At 34.3% G+C, this 19367-nt stretch overlaps 1 protein-coding gene across 1 annotated transcript; it reads left to right on the forward strand.

The window, feature by feature from the left end:
- Nucleotides 1–4670: 4670 nt before the first annotated feature.
- On the forward strand, nucleotides 4671–18945 carry ALDH1B1 (Aldehyde dehydrogenase X, mitochondrial). The gene is made up of 8 exons (XM_051216415.1): nucleotides 4671–4790; nucleotides 6126–6371; nucleotides 8434–8755; nucleotides 9344–9553; nucleotides 11060–11244; nucleotides 12780–13102; nucleotides 15472–15546; nucleotides 16555–18945. Exons 1-8 carry the CDS (start codon nucleotides 4686–4688, stop codon nucleotides 16625–16627), a joined length of 1539 nt encoding a protein of 512 aa, XP_051067005.1. The 5' UTR covers nucleotides 4671–4685; the 3' UTR covers nucleotides 16628–18945.
- The last annotated feature ends 422 nt before the right edge of the window (nucleotides 18946–19367 follow it).

Raw genomic sequence — 19367 nt, forward strand, 5'->3', positions numbered from 1 at the left:
ATCAGTCGGGAAAATTGTGTAAAGGAAAATTCAATTAATGTGAGAAATTGTTCATACTGTACTGACGCTAGACTGATGACATTAGATGATGACAATTTTAAAATAAGTAAACTGTTGACTTGTATAAAATGTTACATAAATCATAAGAGTAGTTTAGCATAGATAATCACATACTTCCTAAGAATGATAAAATCATGTTTAAACAAGTCATAAGATTATTACAATCTATCATTGCACTTACTAATTAATGTCATTTGTACATTATTTCTTGGCCTATATGGCGTCATATTAAAGTTGATCGTAAATTTTAAATGTTAGCAACTTAAGCTTTTCATATGAAATAGATTAAGTTTCATTTATCATTAATGTTGCATTATTTTTTGAAATGATGAAAATTATGTCATGAGGTCAGCTAACTATTACAACAATAACAAAAAACCCAACAATATTTCAATGGTTAAGGTCAACTGAACTAACACTCAAAAAATTGTCATTCAGCCCTGGTGAATAACTTGAACAAAAATGTCAGTAATATCAATAGTTGAGATCATGAGTAAATTAAAGCTAGACCACCATGGAAAACTTGAAAGCATTGGACGGCCGTTTAATCCTATTATGGGAGTCCTCAGTGATAATACATTTATTAACATACATTAACTATTGAAATTATTTAGTAACCACTGATCTCCGTAATAACAGTACACATTAGCTTAAATAACAATTTTTAAAAAAATATTATGCTTACTAAGCTGATAAATTCAGGTATTTTATGATGCAATTAAAATTAAGTACATCTAAATTTCAATTCATACAGTTGACTTCAATTACATTTGAAAGTCTTATTGAGAAAAGATCATCATATATCAGACTTAATCTGTGTAATCCTACTTGATAATATCTACATTTTTGATTACTTATCGAAATAAAGAATCTTTTCGTATCCATTTAGCATGTTTAACAGGTAATTGAAATCATTTTAAAAATGATTTCCGGTTGGAATAATACACAACTCTGAAGTATACCATAAGTCATTAATAAGTTTATCCAAAGACTGGTGAGACTATAATTTGTGGACGACCATTGAGCGACGCTAAAGTGACCTTGAGAGTGTTCACCTATTGACTAGGATTAAATGAGGATTTTAAACCATTGTAAGGAATTGGAATTATGACTTACAGTTGATGGTTAGTGTTAGGAATTAGATTTAGGGTTTTCATCATGAACTGACATCAGCTATAATGCCAAAACTCTATTTAGCCAAATGTATGGGTGAATTTCGTGCCAAAATCCGAGACCTGTTATCTCATATCCGATTGGTTCGTCCATAAATTATTGTCTCGCCTAAGGACTTAAAGAAAAACTATGTCTTAAGGTAGACAGTAAAGAATTAATCAACTGCAATGTTTAATATTTAAACTATTATAAACATTTGTAATAAGAAGACGAATATTACCAGAACTATGTGAAACAAATGACCCAATAAGAGTAGATGATAAACATCTATCATCCTCTGTTGCAAAACATATAATCGAAACAGGCCATACGATTGATCTTAACTCGGCTTTTGTGGTGTTGCACAAAAGTGTAAAAGGGTGTATACTAAGGTTTATTGAAGCCTTATCCATACGAAAATTTATACCCCCTCTGTGTATTCAAAAACAGCTTGTTCTTACCTTTAACGTACTCTGGTAATATTAGCTTAATATTATATATCACATAGTTCTAATAATCATCTTATTACACTGTTGAAATTTATCAAAAGGGACTAATTGTTATAAACATTTGTATTGTCATTATGAGATTATATAAAAAATTAAGATAATCATTTTATCTTATTGCGTAATTACAGTACAATTGCTATTAACATTGTGTTAGATAAAACACATGTGTACGTATAAGGGAACCCTTTGTCATCTACTTTATACATTGAACCATATTGTTCCCAGGTTCATAACTGACAAAAATATTAAATACACATATAACTTTTCCTATCGTAAATATATACTGGGTCAGCGTGTTATATCTTGTGACCGCAGATTAGAGGGCAGTGACTTATCGATCGGATCAATGACGCGTAAACCCGTTTGACCAGCCTAGAGTCTTGGTTGGTCCTGCTTCCTGCCTAGCTCAGTCAGTTAAGTCCAGAACACCAATCCGAGCCTCTGCGATATAAATAATTATATTTCAAATATACTGAATTTATATATCAATCAAACAGACCACAACGTACCAATAAAATATGAAACAACATTTGTACAAGAATTAGCCAGATGTGGCTGTGAATGAGGGAGGTAGTAATTAATATACTGGGTACAACTCAAGAGTAGTAAAACGTATAATAATAGTTTATGGGTCAACACAAAGTTTATAATAACAGGAATATGAATATGCATAGTTTAGTTACTTAATAATTATACAATAGGAGTATACGTTTGGTATTGGTCCGTAAATGGATCCCAAAAGTTACCATTCATTATTCTTGTCGGGACATAACACAATGGTGTATAATCGACAGTGAAATTACGTATCAACTATCTAGTTGACTATAGACTATGGTACTCAAGAAAATAGTATTTCGTTTATTGTTGATACCTTTTTCAAATAACAAGAAACACCTGTACATAAGAACTTTCGTCTAAATTTGATCGAACAGTTTCACAGTATTTTGGCATCGAGTTGCTGTGAGACATTAAAGAGGAAGAATATGTATTTGTAAAATATCAGCGAATGAATCTGAGGTAAATCCAACGTTATTTTCTTGAGAAAGATTAGACCAGATTGCCAGGCGAAACGTTGGATTTACTTCAAATTCATTCGCAGATATTTTACAAATACATATTTTTCTTTCTTAAAAGCACCTCTACATTATTATTCGCAAATATCCGGTCAGATTGTTTGAGAAAGCGCAGTTACTTAGATGGATACATTTTAGTCAATATTGTAAACATTACAAGAGTTATAATCGAAAATTAAGAATAAAAACTGCTAAAATAAAGAATGGTGTTACTACGACTAAATAAGTTAATAGCAAGGATGAGGAATGTTCAGAATGGTCGTATATTTAACAAACAAAATCGAATTGTGACTATTAAAAATTAGACAGAGGAAATAAGAAAAGAAAGATAGCCATGAACCGTGGTAGCATGAGGTGAACCAAAAGTTCTCTCTGTATTCATAGATTTAGGTTGAGACGAAAAATAGCTGCTGTGGTAAGATCATATCATACCGACGAATTTTAGGGCCCTGAATATACCACAGATATTTATAGCTGACAACACTGTAACCAGAAACATCTATAATTGAAACGTCCAGCGAAATCAAAAGTTAGAAGCGAGGAGGTTTGAAGATATATTTGATAGGTTATCAATATATCGAGAAGTGACTTATCTAAACCGGCTAGCGATTGTAGGAGAAGTTGAGCACGACGTTTCCTCTCGTGATCTGGTGCGGATGCGTGACTGAGCTGTTTCAGCTAGGTGAGTCCATTACAGTTAATGTGGTCAGCATCAAATTTTGAAGACTTATAGAGCTGTTGATTTTGGGGATTTATTTACCGCTACAGCCCAATCACAATTAAGATGACGTCCATTGGACTTCAAAGTTCGAAATTCGGTGAAGGACAGCATGTATTTTATATATATATATATTTTAAAAATAAGTAAAAATTGTCTATTATTAGTTCCTGAAATGCTTAAAATAGTCAAACGTATATTCTGTACAGCTACATGGTGAATGTGACATAGTGTTTAAAGTAATTTCAAGAAATACTTGGTCCCGACACTGATAGTGTAGTGAACAAGAACACGAGTGGGGACAATCGAATGTATTTGACATGAAATTACAGAGCATCTGACTGAAATATGAGAACCATATAGTAAATAGTTAATTTGCAAAATATCAATTCATCGTCTGAAACTTGACTGTTCCTTTTACAAATATCAGTCCATTGTTTCAGATTTTATTGTTCATGCATTTTTATACTAATTACGCTCTGTTTCCGTTTTTTCCTTATCGACCTTCTACTGAAATACATTCTATGTCTGACCACCGTTAAATACTACTTATGTGGATTTAAGTAGTCCACACCACAATAGTACCTACGCTTACTTGATATGATCAAGGGTATAATCAAGAGTAATTTCATGATTAAAAGGTATTTGATTACTCTAACCATATACCATCATTGTAACTTCTAACATTAACACTTTAATACTGACAGATTATGCTTATTTCAATAATAAGTAAATTTACGTTTATTTTTGAACATCCTAGACTTATTAAACTCATTCTCCCCAAGTGATAGCTTTCAGTTGCCAAAATGTATTCACTCATTACAAGTTGTTTGAATATGAGATTATTTGTATCCCCATTAAGGAGAGTCAAGAAATTTTTACGGTTATTTTACCAATTTACAGGATAACTTAATCAATTAGAATGTATATGCTGGAATTTTATCATTTAGATGGATAAGATCTATACATAAGTTAGACATATTCTTATACGTGAAATTACTTCATAATGAGAATAAGCAACGAGAAATTCAGAAAATACAATACCATTATTGAGTTGTGTAAATTAACGTTATTAGAATAAAGCTGATCGATAAACATATGTATAATTTTAATAGATTACAACTTTCAACCAATCAGATCTAAAACAAAAGTTATGACCTTCATTGATCATTCATGTCTGTTAACAAGTATTTAAATCTTAGTAAATTCATTTGGTTAGGGCGATTTTTGGAAAGTATGACAAAGACATTTTGTCTTCCTGAAGTTAAGTATACTCAAGTAAGTATTAAATTTGTCCAGTCAGTACATCTTATTATCATTCGGTATGGAGTTGTTACTTTCACATTCTGTTAAATTTTTCAAGTTTAAATTTACATAAAAACTAACTAAATTTCTACAAATAATTTTACTTGATTCGAAGGCTATTGTGATAGGTAAATCCATCTGATCAGTATAGGGTTGTGGAAATCATTAAATTTTTGATTGAGAACATGAACTGAGTGATGTTAGACCATGATTGAAAATCTGGAAGCACTAGATGACCGTTTCGTCCTATTGTGGGACTCCTCAGCAATTTCGCGAATTGGTTGAGGTTAGACATTAACACCGCTGGATACCGACTTATTTGTTTAGAGGTTAGGCGTTCGCGCGCAAGGCTGAAGGCTCTGAGTTCGAATCCCGCGAGGGGGATCGTGGATGCGCACTGCTGAGGAGTCCCACAATAGAACAATACGGCCATCTAGTGCTTCCAGGTTTTCAATGGTGGTCTAACATCAATCAGTTTATAATTTCAATCAAAAAAATCCATCTTGAACGTTTCCTAGGAAGTTACTTAACTTGGATTGTAAATTGCATGCATCATTTAGATCATGACTTTTAGATGTCACATTGACTCACTTGCTATTCACAAGTTAACTAATCCCACTTTGTTGGTTTTTAAAAAAAATTGTCCTTTTCATAAATAGAATGTGAGAGTACGGATACTGTATTATAAGTGAACTCATGAATAACTTATTGTTCAAAATCTTTCGATTCACGAATTATTTCCTTAGTGTTGATTGTTCGAATAGAACAACTTCCAGAATTCTAAGTATTCTTTAGAAATCTGAAGTGACATAAATTCGTAATTGTCTAATGAAATCAAATGACTAGAAAGTTCAGTTGAACGTGGCTGTTGATTGTTTTCATGACGATGCTTAATCGATATTGGAAAGGGCTGCTTAACAACTCCTATTAATGTCTAAATTATGGAGCCTTTATACAGTACTAACGTTTGTTGTCCGACAAATCGAATTATATGTATATTAACAAGTTTGTTTACCTCGAAAAGTTGCGCTTATTGTACAGCATAACTTAGTGTACTTACCAATGTAACTCATATCTTTGTTGCATGGTGATTTCTATTTTAATACAGATGCTTGATAAGCTCATCATTAGTAGCGAGTTTGGAAAGATTTAACGTTTAATAAGGCTCAGCAACTGTGTTTGCTTAACTAGGATTTACCTGCTTAACTTTTATGATTTTAAATTTTTATTACTTTTAAAGAAATCTAGCCAGTTGTAAATATAATTACATCTTTTGACATACTTTATATTCGACATGCTATATTTTAGTTATTCATTGGTAATGAATTTGTCGATAGCAAATCGAAAAAAACATTTCCAACTATTAATCCAACAACAGAGGATGTGATATGTCATGTTCAAGAAGCTGATCAGAATGATGTAAACAAAGCAGTTGAATCTGCTAAGGCAGCCTTCAAAACAGGATCTACGTGGCGTACCATGGATGCTTCAGAACGTGGTGTTTTGTTACATAAATTGGCTGATCTTATCAAAATGAATGCTGAATATATAGCTGTAAGTTGTTTCTTATCTGTCCATATGGGTTCGAACTGGTGGCTAAGACGTCTATTCAGTCTCAGATTCGAGTCCTGTGTCACCTACTTCTGCTCGGACAGCCGGTTGTTATTACTAGCCTTCAATCATAAATTTTGACTTAGAGCACCGTGTACATGAATCTACAATTCATGAATACGTTACATCATCATCATCAGTTTGGAAAAACATGGAGTATCCATTTTTCTGATAAAACTTGCTCTGTACAGGTGAATCTACAGTTAGATTTAAACTAAGGAAAGAATTCAGCTTACTTCAGCAATTTACGTGATAAATATTTAGAAGCATTTTTTTGGTCTTGTGTCATATTGATATTAAGAATTTACTAATTTCCATGGAATATTCGAGATCAGAAAGTCTTGAAGTGAACGATCTTTTACGATAACTCCTCCATCAGACTTTACGGTTATAAATCCAAGATTATCATTTTTTTTGTTAATCCATTAGAAACAGCAAACTTCACGCCGGTTGTTTCTTATATTGTACAAATTAATAACAAAACCAAATAACTTAAATGGTAATGTTAAGAAAAGATCAAACAAAAAAGGATGAGGAGAATCATATATCGTAGTGAAGATGATGAGTTCTAACTAATAAGTTGGATTGTATATTTAAAAAACCAATTATGTTATAGCTATTGTGATAATAATAACATCGAAAATAAATATAGTCTAAAATAATAAAGATGAATTCGGGATAAGAAACAGTTTCTTGGGAGTGCAAATCGTAATTGTTACATCATCCTACAACCAACCAATACGCGTAGATGACCTTAAGCAACCAATACCCAGCAACGACTTGGAAGACTGATACTCTACTCCTGACGATTAATCCAACACTAACTTGCCCCGAACGAAGAGGAAGAACGCAATACCAATGTTCACCAGACCAAATCATCATTGTATTTCAGTCATTCATTTATATACATACATAACCAGACCACACAGTAAATCAACTGGGTAACAGTATTAACACGGAACAGTAACATTAATGATGGGAAGACGGAATACTGGGTACACAAATAATTGGGTCTAGTTTATGAATGAAATATGCCATAGCAACAAACTACGGTTCAAATAAAAGATTAGAACTAGGGTAATAAGAAAATAATAAAAACAGAAATAATTGGTAAAATTGCAACCTAATTATAAATAAAACTAGAAAATTAGCTTTGAAATTTTCTACCTTATAGTTAAATCGTCCCCTACGACAGTAATGAAAGTAGAAGGGACGTCACTGGACGGTGGTGTTCCATTCATTTAAAGTTGGTAAAGACTTACCTTGTGAATCTGACAAGGCTTTCCTGGATATGATATCCGTGTATTCAGGACTTACAAACCCACTGCGTGGATGTGATTACAAGGGTGCATGGACGTCGCACTAAGGCTTAATATGTGTTACGTGCACACCAATAACACACAAGTTTTCATTTATGCATCTCATAGTATAGATAAAATTATGTTCATCTACCTGGGATGGTAGGTGGTTACCGCTCTCTTCGAACGTATTTGCTACGACTGACTGTCTTCTACGCATTACATGCACATTTACGGTACAAAGACTTGCTCATGCACTTCATGGAATGCACATAAGTATAAGCACTCTCAGGGAAGGTTGGTGGTCACCCAGTATTATTTAAAACTCAATCGACGTGGAATTTTTCATTCTCAATTTATTCCGTAAACCAATCCAACTTCAATATTTGTTTACTTAATGCAGTAATAATTTTGAATTTATCACTGCAGAGCCTAACGGGAAAGTTATCGAAAACGATAGCTCACTGTTATACTCTCTTCTCTTTAATGTTTATTTTAGCTTGAAGGTTCTACTTTTCCGAATTAGTTTAGTATTCCTTTTGTGGAACCTTAAAATTTGTGGAAATTTCCATCCATTTCTTTGTCATAATATATTAGTTTGTTCAATAATGAAAATAGTAAATATGTTGCGCTTAGAATTCATAATTTCACCAACATCAAATTGATGTTTGTACTTCTATCATCATTTCTTTTCCTTTTCATTTTAGCGTTTGGAAGCAATGGATAATGGGAAGACTGTAGACTTAGCATTGGATGATGTCTTATTTGCAGCGCAAACAACTCGGTATTATGCTGGATACGCTGATAAGATTCATGGTAAACAGTTACCAGTTGACGGGAATATGATTACGTTTACTCGCCGTGAACCACTTGGAGTTGTTGCTTGTATCACACCGTGGAACTATCCGTTTTTGTTGAGCGTTCTCAAATGTACTCCATGTTTATGCGCTGGTTGCACAGTTGTATTGAAACCCGCAGAACAAACACCATTATCCGCATTGTATTTAGCTGCTTTAACCAAAGAGGCAGGTAAACATATACATATACCGTTAATATTCCATTTTAAAATACAAATGATGTCTATGGATAAATGACTTGCAAAATCGGCCAAGAAACAATTAATATGTTCTTTGTGTTATTTCTGCAATACGTGATTGAACTGAGTTAAATTACTAACTAATTGTTATTATTTGACTGGAAGGTTAACGTTTTTAAAACTCCTGGGATACAGGTTTTAATCAGCGTTTGACTTCTTTGATTTTAGTTTCTTTCCTATGGTATCGTAACTGATATCAACCATCAATAACTGTTGCCTACGTATATTCGAACAGAAAAAGGACCTCATTTAACTGAGATACAAATGAATATTCACGATACATTTAGAAATAACTGTTGATTTACAAGTTTGAATCCCTTTATACTTAACTTGTACAAATGATTTTGTACTAACGTGACTAAATTTCATCGAGTCTATTTTGATTCCGAGTTTAATTCTACGTAAATCGACTTGTCATATGTTTCACCTTTGTATTTGTTCTACTGTTGTAATTTATTTGATATTTTCAGTGGCAGAATAAGTGTCTTCCAGAAATAATTAACAATTATTTTGTTATTTAGGTTTCCCACCTGGAGTATTTAATGTTATCTGTGGATATGGTGAAACTACTGGTGAGGCGTTAACTCATCATCCGGATGTTAGAGCTATCTCATTCACCGGTAGTACTGAAGTTGGTCAGTTGATAATGAAAGCTGCGGCTACGAATATTAAACATGTGAAATTAGAACTTGGCGGCAAATCACCACTGATCATATTAGCTGATGCTGATAGTATGTGTTTAAAATTTTTGTTGTATCTTTTTACCATAATTGGAATTGCCGTTACTAAAGAGCTGTAACCGGGACGTTATTTTCTGAAAATTCTTTTCAGGAACATTTTACATTCATGTAAGGCTAATTTCTTGAATGCCATAAAAGATGGTACGCAGTCTTCAGATATGATACCGAACATTTCACTCCCGTTCTTATACTGGTGAATTTCCTGCATTGTATATATATTTCAATACTGATATCAAATTTACGACTTTTGGAACAGGTCCAGCTACTGACTGACGGTGCTAGATAGTCTAGAAATAGGTTGCATAATGTCAGGAATTAATCTGTGTAGTTGCTAATTATTGGTCTGAGACAATCTAAGAGGTGAGAACTTGGTGGTTACGGTTCGTAACGTAACGCTAATGTATGTCATAAGATATAAAGTGACATGGTTCAAAATCGTTTGAAGTAGATAGTCTTTATGAATCGGTAATTTAAAATAGCTTTCACCCTATTAGTTCATTTTAATTTTAATTTTTTTTTGTTCCAACATTTGACCCTAAATAAAGGAACACCTAGATGAATTGTAGACCTTAATGTGTTGTCTGTGATAAAATTCCATTGAATTCAACAATATTCATTCATTTAACATGTATTATTCATGTATCAATAGGTTTTTTTAATCAAATTAGTTTTTGTACCCTTGGATTGCTCAACTTACAAACAAATTTAGATTGTTTTAATAGTTGAGATCATGAAGCTAGACCACCATGGAAAACTTGAAAACACTGGACGGCCCTCGAAAATGAAAATTTATCTTTAGTTTATGTATCATTTAGATTTAGTGTATGTGATTTATATTATGTTATGTTGCGTGAACGTTTGATACTGACTGAATTTTACCAGAATCACTAGATTAAATCATTTGATGTCCCATTATAATAGAATATGAAGCTGCCTAGTAATAACAACAACTTAGTTGCTAATGCCCTTTGATTATTCCAAGAATTATCAGTATAGGGTTGTGGAGATTATTAACTTATTGATCGAGATTTTGAACCGATTGATCGTGGATGCGCACTGCTGAGGAGTCCCCCAATAGAACGAAACGGCCGTCCAGTGATTCCAGGTTTTTAATGGTGGTCTAACATCAATTGGTTCAAGATCTCTATTACAAGAATTGTTTACCGATATATTTAAACGTGCTTATACTTTCAGAGTATCTCTCGATTTGACTTCTTTTTCTTTTCATTATCATCGTTATATTTTGAGGTCACTGGCGATTAAATGTTTGAATACTTATGAAGTTAATATAATTTACTGTTGCTAGTATATATGTCGAATATTTTTGTATAAATGGTTTTGAATGGATAAATATATATGACCTGTATGTGATTGGTATACCACATTTAAAAATCTTCATATATACCTTGTCAATGGTAATATTCACTAGTTTCTTTTTTATTTAACATACCTTAAAATAAATCTATGTTGCCTCTTTGTCTATTTTTGATTGTTCAGTTGAGAAAGCTGCAGAAGTTGCACATGAAGCAACAATGGTTAACCATGGACAGTGTTGTGTGGCTGGTACTCGTGTATTTGTACAAGCTCCTATATACGATCAGATGGTTGAGAAACTGAAAAGGCTAGCTGAGCAACGTAAAGTTGGTGATCCTTTCGTATCTGGTACTATACAAGGTCCACAGGTAATCGGTTACTGTTTGGTTGCTGTCTTGTGTTGGTATATAATTACTACCGATAAGTTTGGAACTATTTCCCATGAAAATTTTCATTTGTTTCTCTCAGCGCACTGTTCTGAAAGTATTAAAATTGCATAGTAGCCACCAGTGCAATAATAGACAGTTTCAACTGATTACATCTACCTATCAACGGCAAAATAAAAGTCCTTAAAAGTACTATTTTAAACGTCATTTTCCATAATAGTAGTAGATTGGTGAGGCAATATCACTGAATTGACAAAAACATGAACTACTTTTATAAGTGACTTTTGGAGTCATTTGTGGAGGAAACCAATATGATGTCTTATTTTAACCTTTTATTGCTACAAAGTATATTTGAAATGTTGGAATGATCATTTTTTCGTTTGGTTACTCTTTAGCAGTGGATTCCAAAAGCTCCAGATAAGATGTAGCCTAGGTGTTTAGGTCTAAAAACAAGCGTGATGCCTTCAGATCATCATATAAATGTATAATGGTTCACATTGTCAGCTTCAATTAATTTGTGTTATAGTTTGATCTTCATATCGTATTATTCTTGTGTCTCACTACTTAGATCATTTCTTCCAGACAGAACTTTAGTAGATATATCTTGTACCTAGTCCACTAATCATCGTACGGTTATGATTGTATTAAGTGGCCTTGTTGAGATTTCCTATAAATTGAAGGATACTGACCTCACTTCGCTTGTAGTCAATGGACAACTTAAATGCCATGAGTTAGCTCGCGTATAGAGATGTGAGTATGCACTCTTTGGGAGTCTTCGGGGTTCGAACCCAGGGCCGCGAGCAGGATCGTGGATGCGCACTGCTGAAGAGTCCCACGATGGGGCGAAACAGCTGTCCAGTGCTTCCAGGTTTTCAATGGTGGTCCAGCATCAATCGGTTCATGATATTAATCAAAAACTTAATAATCTTCACAACCCTATGCTGATAGTCTTAAACTAACCCATATAAGTGTCTCATTCTCTTTCAGAAACTTTCCAGTCTCCATCAATACATAAGTATTCACTTAAAAATTATGCAGTGTTAAAAAACCACTGAAATGAATCTCGATTTATTCCTTGTCTTAAATCAGATAACCTAAGTCTGAATAATTTTAATTTTAGTTCTTTATATATATATATATATTACGCCAGTTAATCCTCATGGAGGAGCATAAACCACCTACCAGCATTCTCCATCCAACTCTGTCCTGGACAATCCTTTCCAGTTCCTACTCATCCTCTTCATGTCTTCTTCCAATCCCCGATGTAGTGTGTTCTTTAGCCTTCCTCTTTTTCGTTTATCCTCAACATTCCAAGTTGGTGCTTGTCTCGTGATGGGACTAGTTGTCTTCCATTTATATGGAAACATTTTCTTCATGATGTTGTCTTTGACATAATCTAATATTAATAACCTGATCGAATGTTTGATGTGAATTCGTATAAATAAAATAGTTTTTATTTACTAAGACATGCTTAATCAATGTGAAACTTTCTTTTCTTCGATTTCAATCTGAAAAAGATTGACAATGTACAATTTGACAAAATCATGTCATATATTGAAAAAGGCAAAAAACAAGGTGCTCGACTAGTCACTGGAGGATGTCGAATTGGAAAAAAAGGTTATTTTATTCAACCAACAGTGTTTGCAGATGTGTCTGATGAAATGTGTATAGCAAAAGAAGAGATTTTCGGTCCAGTTCAATGTATATTGAAATTTAATACATTGGAAGAAGTAATTGAACGTGCAAATGCCACACATTACGGATTAGGTGCTGGTGTATTCACAAGTGATATGGATAAAGCAATGAGAATTGCTCAATGTGTAGAAGCTGGAAGTTTTTGGTAAGCTTATGTCACACTGAAAAATATGTATTTGAGTTATTGATATGCACTTGTTAGTTCGTGCTTGTCTAATGAGTAAGATGAGTATGAGTTGAAGTCAATAACAAAAGAAAAATCCTCATTGTGTAAATTAATAAAACAGATATAAAGGAACAATATTGTTTCCAATTAATTCTCCATCGGACTTAATTATACAGGAATAATCATATACATAAATTCACTTGGTATTGTTTGCTTGAACCTTCCCATTGAGGTTTTTAAGACTGCAATTGATAAGTCTGTTATTGGTATATGTGCATACTATGCGTATTGCCTCGATATTGCCTTAATTCACAAGCCTGATAAGTAAAGATGGATAGTGGCTAGCAGTGGAATCCAGGACGCGCGTTTCGTCTCATTTGGAACGCATCAGCTGAATGTACCTGCATCTAATTATGTGCATATATGAGAAATACTGAACCAGTCGAGGCAATTTCTGAGTCAGTGACAATTATTAAATAGATTATACTTAGTATGTAAATATATGATATGATAGTAATAGAACATTATTGTAGTAATAAATATATAAATGATAAACATCATGTTAATATAAACAAATGTATTGCAACAGGAAGTTATTCAAAGGTTGTGGATAAACGTATTACAATAGTAACCATTTAAATAACACAATACAATCCACAAAAAGGACTTATTGTTTTTCAAACAATTAAATATGATCTGAAATATTCGGATATTAATAAATAATCTTGTTCAACACATTGGTTAAGTGAGAAAATGAAGTAGAGCTGCAATGAGCAGAGATGAACTATTTGTATTGGACATACAGTAGTTCACATGAATCAACTAGAAATCTAAAATAATTCTGTGTACAATTGATCCTTACGGAATCTGGTCTGTTTATCTTGAAGTTGGGCGTCTATTGAGTTTTTCATCTGGTTCAGTAACACTCTGTTGAAAACCTTCCCTGGTACTGACAGTAGTGTGATGCATCTGTAGCTCTTGCATTCGCTCAAATATCCTTTCTTTGGTTTCTTAATGAGGTGTCTTTCTTTCCAGTCTGTCGGTGACACTTTTTCTTCCTACCGAATCTTCCCGAATAGGGTGTGGAGTATTTTTGCAGTTACTTCCATATCTGACTTCAGAGCTTCGAGTGGTATATTGTCAGGTCCTGCTGCTTTCCCACTCTTCATTTGTCTAATGGCCATCCTGATTTCTTCGATTGTTGATGGAGTGACATCTATAGGCGTGTCTGAGTGTGCTGCTTCGATGTCCGATGAGTTCAGTGGAGTTGGCCTGTTCAAGAATTCTTTAAATTGTTCTACCCATCTCCCCCCCTGTTCTTGAATCTCGGTGATCGTCTTGCATTCTTTGTCCTTGATCGGTCTCTCCGGTTTACCACATTACCCTGTCAGTTTCTTCGTTGTGTCATATAATTGTTTCATAATTCCTTCTCTTGCAGCTTTCTCCACTGTCGTTGTTAGGTCTTCCACGTATTTCTGCTAGTTGGATTTAATGCTCCTCTTCACTTGGTTGTTTGCGCCAGTTTATTCAGCTTTCTCTATTAATTTTCGCCTGTTGTTAAATACTTTCTTCCTTTGCTCACATTGTTGGATCTTGCATAGGGTTTCGATAGAGATCCATTCAATATCATGATGCTTGTTGGGGTCCGGCACCTCATGACACGTTGGAATTAGTGTTTAATTGATCACTTTCCCATTGCCTGCACAGTAGTTTCTTCATAAACGTTGTTCTCCATTCCGACTTCGGCATTTAGATCTCGCATTAGGATTGTCAGGTGCTTTCCTGGACACTTCGTCGCATTCCGCTAAACTCAACAACGAACGATGCCAAGACAAAGGAAAACAAAAAACAAAAAGTTATTTAATCGATACACAGTTAACGACTGATTATCTGTGTTGTAACAGAAAACAACCCGAGTATCTGGACTCCATAATTCCATGCACACTAACAACCGACTTTTTGAACACCTTGTTCTGTGAGTTAGCACCATCGAACAGAATGAACTGAAAATTTTCAACTAATAGATTGAATGTTAAATATAGGAGAGAGGTGAATGAACTTGATCTCCTGTTGTGCAGTGGTATGTGAAACACAGGGTTGTGGTGTTTATTAATCAACACAGTGGATTCGACTCAATCGAACTGATATTGATGTGAATCGATAGCGTGTGAAGAACAGCCGAAGTGATTGGTATTAGCTTTAGACATTCAGTATCCCTATAAGAGCTACAGACTGAGTTTTACTGTATTTTGACAAACTGTTGTTCCATAATTTATTATTAATGTATTATACGTGCGACTAAGCCCTTAACACAATGTTTGTTTGAATTATTCACTTTCATGTCATAGGATCAATAGTTATAATCTCATTTCTCCTCAAACTCCTTTTGGTGGTTATAAAATGTCTGGAATGGGACGTGAACTGTGAGTATTATGATGAATAAATTTCGCATGTATATGTTTTAGTACGTTATCATAATTTTAGTTGTTTCCAATATCCGGCCATGTTCGACAGTGAAAATGCGCTACAACAGGATATCCACTTAATGCATAGAAACTAGTATATTGCATGTACATTTCTGCACAACCACCAATATGATTCCTTTCGTAAACCTGCAATTATTAATTAATTTTCATGTTGCGAGATTAACTGTTTTACAAATTTGATGACTATTTCACTGGCCTGCATGAGTTGGATAACATAATCTCGATGGTCAAGTATTCAAGCCTACAGTAACTAAATCAGATCATTACAACTACTCATTTTTCTAACCAAAATTATCTAGAGAAACGTTTAGAACTTGTTCATTCGTAAATGCTCTTCAGTGATAAACATCGATAAAAAACTGTAATCATTTACTGTAACCATTTACATAAAAAATGAATTGTTTATCTGAAAGTAGAATTCAATTAGACTAGTAGGTTAAGAATGCTCCCGATTTCGGTAAGACCATAATTGATTTGAACTGTGATTGGTTTTTCCTACTGTGTCATCCATCATAAAAGTACCACTGTCAACTAGGATCATAAATAATTTAACGTATTCTATTAATGGGCACATTGTTAAATGAGTGTGAATATTTGTCTAGCTTGATAGTTCTACTCACTAGTTGACATTAAATAGGGAACGAATGAAAATGCTAAAGCACTGTGTGGCTCTTTCGTCATAGCTTAGGACTTTTCAACTGATCATACATACAGTCACACGAACGACCTTCAAGTCAGTCATCAATGAATAATTTTGAGATGAATATCGCTGAGTTTTAGTGAGGAACTGTAGATCGTGAAATCAGCTATCTAGATTATGTGGTAGATACCTACAGATGACATTGTATGATGTTGGCATTGTATCACTGATTAAATGAGACTGGAAACATGAACCATTTCAACATTACTACATGATATTACTCATTCTTTTCCTCATTATTTCAGTGGGAAAGAAGCACTGGATGGTTACTTGCAAACGAAAGTGATTTCTATGCCAATTTCAGTAAAGAATTCTTGAAATTCATGACAGTTTTTTTTAATTCTTTTGTATTTTTCTCTATAAACACGATTATTTTACAGTAGAATTTTGATATGAATGTGATTTATTGTTATTGATATTGATACTGTTGTTCTATCGTTAATAGTAGATATTACATAGATAAACAAATAAGATATTGTGAAAGATTTCCATTGATTTTCTGAAAGATTTACTCAGCTTAAAAATAGATGAGGAAATAATAGAAAATATGATAAGATCACATTGTTTTTTTTTGAAACATGATGACAGTCGAAATCTGTAATGCACTTGTCAGAACAGTGTTCATTCTACATGATCGTTTGAATACCTGTACAATTCCCACAGACTGGTTGTCAAATTATAATTAGCAATGAATTCTAATCATAAGCACAAAACGGATCTATTCAATTGTAAGATAACCAATTAAGCGTTTATGTCTTTAGCATAGTACATGTACTAATCCTAATTACGTCACGATTCCAGGGCGAATTGATAAACAGTTCGGTCGATAGATTCCTATCGCAAGCTTTGTTCAGATTTATTTAAGGATGAAATTTTTCTTGCATGCTTATAGAAAGCCTATGGGTACTGTCCACCTATAAATACACTAGACTTTATTCCTTCTTTGGTCGACTTTTATGCATTCAAACGATACTACTTGCTCGTAGTAAGTAGTTTGAGTTACAATAGACTATTTACAGGCCTCTAACTTGGCATCTAGTTTCATAACTTTGTGTTCTGATACTTGAACTACATCTTGTTTTCACATTTTTGAACTCCTATTTTTTTCTCGATCCCTTTCTATTTCTACTTTTCATAACTTGATTTGTCTCGGCAGTTTTGTCTATTCTTAGGAACGACGCGTCATTCCTTTACGTTAACATTTCTGATATTCACATTTGACAGAGTCGTATCGTACATTCTGTGGTACCCTGGTCGGTAGAGTATTCACAAGCATTAATGACGTGGGCACTACGTTCCATGTGGAAAACCAGTCCCTTTGTGTCTTTAGATAAGCTTTACTGATGAGTACCAATTGGTAGGAATACTAGGTCAGCAGGGCTCACTGCCAAGTTCATCCAACCACTTAATACACCTAAATGTGCCACAAGTATTCAGAGTTTGACAAAGTCCTGGCCAGTAACACCTTTATAATCGAAGTGTGTCAACTCAGTCAAGTCAGAGGTCAGGAATGAAGGGGATCGATGATATATTTGGGAGGCTATCGGTATGTCATTTGAACGTCTGGTTTAAGCTGGCTAGCAGTTGAAAGAGATGTGTAGCGAGGTGTACCCACTCGTGATCTGATGCGGATGCGTAATCGTGTGCCTTCAGCTAGGTGAGACCAGTAGAATTAATGAGGTCAGCACAAAATGTCGAAGACTTACAGTTCTATATGTTTTGAGGATTTATTTACCGCTGCACTCCATAAAAGCAACCATGGGTAAAACACTTTGAATGCTTTTCTTAATGCCCATATTTAGATAGACTAGTTTTGCTTCTATTCATAGTCTAGCATAATTATTACTCAGTTACTTGAAATATGTACTTTCCACTTTCATGTGCTTCTAACGATTTATCGAAAAGCAGAATACATCGAAATTTAAGGCTTATGAATTTATAGTCGTATATCTGTCTTCTGGATAATTCCTCCGATTTTCGAAATTGTGTTACACTTCACGTTTATCTTGACCTTTGAATCCTAATGATCATTTTTAAGGGAACGATTATAAATTAGTGATTGGCTGATAACTACATATAATTCACCAAACTCATGTTCCATTTTCGAAATTGAAGCAAAACTAAATAATGCAAAATGATCCGTCGCACTTCACTAAACTCAACAACGAACGATGCCAAGACAAAGGAAAACAAAAAACAAAAAGTTATTTAATCGATACACAGTTAACGACTGATTATCTGTGTTGTAACAGAAAACAACCCGAGTATCTGGACTCCATAATTCCATGCACACTAACAACCGACTTTTTGAACACCTTGTTCTGTGAGTTAGCACCATCGAACAGAATGAACTGAAAATTTTCAACTAATAGATTGAATGTTAAATATAGGAGAGAGGTGAATGAACTTGATCTCCTGTTGTGCAGTGGTATGTGAAACACAGGGTTGTGGTGTTTATTAATCAACACAGTGGATTCGACTCAATCGAACTGATATTGATGTGAATCGATAGCGTGTGAAGAACAGCCGAAGTGATTGGCATTAGCTAATGTGTCTTATTGAATGATTTGTAATTCGGTTTGAGAAGTAACGACCTAATTACATAAAGAATAGAACTGAGTGAATCTGCATCATGAGCGTCTGTTGATAGTCTACCGAATGGTCAGTGTTGTGTATGTGGAGTGAGAATGTGGTACCTGTGGTAGAGAGTGTAGTTGATGTAAACAGATAGAGGTATTTGTGTAGATATTGAGGTGTTGTGTTGGTAAAATGTGTGGCGTCGCGTCCCGTGACCCCCATTGTGAGATGTGGTCAATAACCGTACACCTGAGGCTAGCGCCCATCCAACCAAGCCTTCTGCTCAGCACCACATACAGCCATAGGGCTATGTGCAGTACTTCTCCGCAGTTATGACGTGGAGACTGGGTGGGGAACCCGCACTTGGCGGACAACACTCTCTGTCCAGTGCCCGGGGAGTTCTCCCAGAGTCAGTGAGTGACTGTTTTTCAAGCACTCTTCAACAAACTCCGAAATAACCACCGGTCCGCGACAAACGTGT

The sequence above is a fragment of the Schistosoma haematobium genome, chromosome 4, assembly GCF_000699445.3.
Source record: "Schistosoma haematobium chromosome 4, whole genome shotgun sequence".
NCBI lineage: Eukaryota > Metazoa > Platyhelminthes > Trematoda > Strigeidida > Schistosomatidae > Schistosoma > Schistosoma haematobium.

What these genes read in the sequence shown, in the direction of transcription:
- ALDH1B1 (XM_051216415.1), top strand. Translation starts at nt 4,686, where the DNA reads ATGTCTGTTAACAAGTATTTAAATCTTAGTAAATTCATTTGGTTAGGG. An exon ending in CATATTAGCTGATGCTGATA is followed by an intron (nt 9,554 to 11,059) that starts GTATGTGTTTAA and finishes TTGATTGTTCAG; the next exon opens with TTGAGAAAGCTGCAGAAGTT. An exon ending in GTAGAAGCTGGAAGTTTTTG is followed by an intron (nt 13,103 to 15,471) that starts GTAAGCTTATGT and finishes TTCATGTCATAG; the next exon opens with GATCAATAGTTATAATCTCA.